This window comes from Ammodytes marinus, assembly GCF_949987685.1.
Source record: "Ammodytes marinus genome assembly, chromosome: 1".
Taxonomy (NCBI): Eukaryota; Metazoa; Chordata; class Actinopteri; order Uranoscopiformes; family Ammodytidae; genus Ammodytes; species Ammodytes marinus.
Window position 1 is genome coordinate 28,969,762 of NC_137230.1, and position 4,470 is coordinate 28,974,231.

At 40.2% G+C, this 4,470-nt stretch overlaps 1 protein-coding gene across 1 annotated transcript; it reads left to right on the top strand.

Moving 5' to 3' along the window:
- Positions 1 to 4,470, top strand: LOC307256490 (photoreceptor-specific nuclear receptor-like; the record flags this gene model as incomplete). Its single annotated transcript, XM_080035463.1, has 8 exons — positions 1 to 94; positions 744 to 894; positions 1,278 to 1,381; positions 1,538 to 1,834; positions 2,188 to 2,366; positions 2,817 to 3,057; positions 3,793 to 3,898; positions 4,338 to 4,470. The coding sequence occupies 8 exons, from the start codon at positions 1 to 3 to the stop codon at positions 4,468 to 4,470; spliced, it is 1,305 nt and encodes a 434-aa protein (XP_079891589.1).

Below are 4,470 nucleotides of genomic sequence, written 5' to 3' on the forward strand. Positions count from 1 at the left end.
ATGATGGAGGATCACCTGTCGAAGATCCCCATGATGTCGTGCTCTTCGCCCGCCGGGTCTCCTGGGAGCGTGGGGTCTGACGACAGCAGAGGAGGTAAGGGTTTCACCAGGGGCAACAGGTGCCCACCAAGCCTCAAAGATGGGATGCAAACTTGACATGTAGTCAGGAAAATAATGGATAAAAAAAAATTGTGTTAACCTCAAAAGACTGAGGAAGATTTTCGATATTCATCAACTTGATTTTTTTAGATTCAAATCTTCTACTCGAGATTTTCAGTGTTTAACGTCGCAGATGACAAACTGCCTGAAATCTTAAATTCAGAAACCATCTTTTTGTTTAATTGATCAAGAATTAATTAGTAACATTTTTATTTTATTAAAGTTGAAAGCTCCGAGCTTGCAGAAGTGCATTTCTTCAATACAAATATACATATACTGTAGTAGAACAAGGCCAAAATTAATATGCATTCATTCAACTGTAATTAATGGGTTTATTTGGATTAATTACAGTATCTATGCCTCTTTTATGATAGTGGTTAATCCTCCTCCTGCCATTTATTGTTTTAATTTCATAATCATCCACTAAATGAGCTGTTCAGAGCTAAGCTGCCCTTGCAATATTGACTCATATGGAGCGGTGTGCAGACTGAGCTGTCAGAGTGCAGATGGCAGGCTCATGTATAAAACAATACCAGTCTACATGAATGGGCACATAACCGACCTGCCCTGTGTTTGACTCCCAGCCAAGAGTCCAGCCCCCGGCAAAGCTCTGAGCCCGGCCCTGGTCTGCAAAGTGTGCGGAGACACCAGCAGTGGGAAACACTACGGCATCTACGCCTGCAACGGCTGCAGCGGCTTCTTCAAACGCAGCGTCAGGAGGAGGCTCATTTACAGGTAAGACAAAACCACAGGACATCATTTAATAACTTCAGATCAACAGTGTTCCCATCCTATTAAAACCAGTTAATGGATGAGTTGTATTATGGGAAATTAAGGCAAATTATAGTTTAAAACCCACACATTTTGTTTAATTTAATATATTATAGTTGTGTTTTTCAGAGCAATAGTACAAGTATATGATTTGTCACATAACAGCAATCATTGTAAACAAAAGTATAGCACCATGAGTTACAAGTGACTTTATTTTCAAGTAAATTAGCTCAAATTTCAGTTACGCTTCATCATATTTTTTATAATAATTACATTATAATAATAAATAGTATTTTTTTAAGTTTTGAGTGAACTCTCTGTTTAAAGTCCTGGCTGTGTGTTAACAGGTGCCAGGCGGGAACAGGCATGTGTCCAGTGGACAAAGCTCATCGCAACCAGTGTCAGGCATGCCGGCTGAAGAAGTGCCTGCAGGCGGGCATGAATAAGGATGGTGAGTGTGTGGAAATCACATAATGCTCCGAAAAAATCACTGTCACAGTTGGACATTCCAATACGAAACCATGTGGGGTGCGTCCAAATCAGAAACTATACATGCACTTCATGATCATGTCCTGTGTTCCCTCCCTGTTCGTTTCCATCCCTGCAGCAGTGCAGAATGAGCGTCAGCCCCGCAGCACGGCTCAGGTCCGTCTGGACTCCATCGACTTGGACCATGAGAAGGAACACCTGGCCACCACACGAGAGCCCACCTCCTCTTCCTCAGCCTCTTCCTCCTCCTCTTCCTCTTCCGGAGGCTCTGTCATCACGTGGCCTCACATCACCTCCTCCGTGTCCATCACCTCCTCTGTGGCCCCCCAGCGCTGCGTCAGTCCCCAGAACAACCACCGCTTCATGGCCAGTCTCATGACGGCAGAGACCTGCGCCAAGCTGGAGCCCGAAGATGGTGAGGAGGGTTTCATATTTGGCAACTACCTGGAAATTACACTCTGAGATCAGATTAGACAAAAAGGTCATCTCAGGGGCCCCCCTCTGTGGCTAAGGCTAAGTCCTTGTGGCAGCTGACCCGGGTCCCCCCCTCTCTCCCCCTTTCAACACTGTGATTACTATCATTAAAAGGTTATCTCAGGTTTTTGCATTGAAACCTATGATACAGACTAAATAAAAACCACAAAAAAAAAATTTAAGATCAAGTTGTCTCCATATGTAGAAAGATAGCAATAATGTTGAAGAATAAGGTTTGAACTAAAATGATCCTTCCAGACCCTCTATCCTAACCCTATATCTTCTCTGTTTCAGTTGACGAGAACATCGACGTGACCAGCAACGAGCCGGAGCGAGCGTCCTCAGAGTACCACATGGCTCTGTATCCGTCCAGCTCTGAGAATGTTTATGAGACCTCGGCGAGGCTGCTCTTCATGTCAGTGAAGTGGGCCAAGAACCTGCCTGTGTTTTCCAACCTTCCCTTCAGAGACCAGGTGAGACTCCATTTAGACATATACGTATCAACTCATACATATATTTGACATGTTAGTCTAGCATTTTGAGCAGAGAAATAATTTTTTATGTGCTTCCAAAGAAAATCAGTAATCATACTTCCATACAACTACTTCATGATTTTTTTTTTTTAATTATGCAAAGCTCTTTGACCAAACATACAGTCCAAATGATGAATCAGTTAAAAAAATCATTCAAATTAGATAATTCATGGAAAAAAATAATTGTTACAATTTACAATTTTTTCTAGTCATTTTACAAAAAAAGAAATAGGTCATACTTATACAATATGAATTCAAAATTATGTCTTAAAGCTTAATAATTGCGTGATATTCATGATAACCTTTTTATAATCTATATTTGATCATTTATCAACAATTATGTTTTGTCAGGATTGGGCTTCCATATAACCCTTCTTGGTATCCCACCAGGTCATCCTGTTAGAGGAGGCGTGGAGTGAGCTCTTCTTGCTCTGTGCCATCCAGTGGTCTCTTCCTCTGGACAGCTGCCCGCTGCTCTCTCTGCCCGACCTCTGCCCCGGCATGCAGGGTAAAAGCAGCTACACCAGCCTGGACCTGCGCCTGCTGCAGGAGGTCTTCAGCAGATTCAAAGCTCTCGCCGTCGATCCCACGGAGTTCGCCTGCCTCAAGGCCATCGTGCTCTTCAAGCCAGGTGAGTCCAATGGGATTGTGAGGTAATAGTCAACAAGTGGTTCAGGCTTCTGTTCAGTGTTATGATAATTTTCACAAGATTCTAATAGACTAAAGGGCTGGTTTAGTTCAATAAATCTTTAATTCTGCTTGACAGATTAACTTTAGGTTTGCAGGTATGGACTCCTAATGATTTCTGTTTTTCCAAAATATAAAAGGCAGATTACTGTAACTGGTAGTGAGCACAATGATTCTCCACGAAGGATGAACCTGTTACACTTTGGACACTTCATGAGCTTTGAAATCCGAAAAAAAAAAAAATTATATTTTGGGCTTTCAACTTTGACTTTGTTGTCCCCAAAAGCAGGAGCAGAAACTGTTCACACACATATAACATATATACTACTTAAAATAAATAAAATATATGCTAGAATCTACCTCATAAAATTATACAAACACAATTTTGATATAAAAAAACACAACTTAAAACCCACCACAAAGGTATGCAGGTTGTCCTTATATTGACATGAATATTTTTCTAGGACAAGCTTTGACTTTAAGCAGTTAATCAAATAATCAATAGTGGAGGCAATAGATAATAAGCAAGACAAGAGTAAAACTCCAACTCCAGTTAATCCACTGAATATAACAGACGAGGGAATTTGTTTTAGAGTATATTCAGAGTATAGAAATAGGTCAGTGTGTACCGTTATTGGTCTGAACTTGTGTGACTCACGTTGTTTCCTCTCCTCCACAGAGACTCGTGGTTTAAAAGATCCAGAACAAGTGGAGAATCTTCAGGATCAGTCTCAAGTGATGCTGGGACAACACATTCGCTCACACTACCCCAGTCAACCAGCCAGGTAACATCCTGTCCTTTCAAATCATCGCTCCATGCAGAAGAAAAATTATTTCATTTTTTTTAAAGATTTTATGTTTTTTTTTGGTTCTCCAATACATGAAATTTACAAAAATAATGCCCTGTTCATCTTGTGGAAAAATAAATAAATAAATAAATAAATAAATAAATAAATAAATAAATAAATAAATAAATAAATAAATAAATAAATAAATAAATAAATAAATAAATAAATAAATAAATAAATAAATAACATAGCGATGGGCATGCATTGCACAGCATTACCTCTCAGCTGGAATAAGGCGTAGGCGTCAGGCCTGTGCATTGATAGGCTCTGTGTTATGGCACCGCTTCCGGTATAGTCTGGAACACACAGTGCAATTTCCTGCCGCATGAAAAAAGTTAATTTTATTTCCTTTTATTTTTTTTAAATTTTTTTTTAGGTTTGGAAAGCTGCTTCTTCTTCTTCCCTCTCTGCGGTTTGTGAATTCGGAGCGCATAGAGCTGCTGTTCTTCCACAGGACCATCGGAAACACTCCCATGGAGAAACTGTTGTGTGACATGTTCAAAAACTGA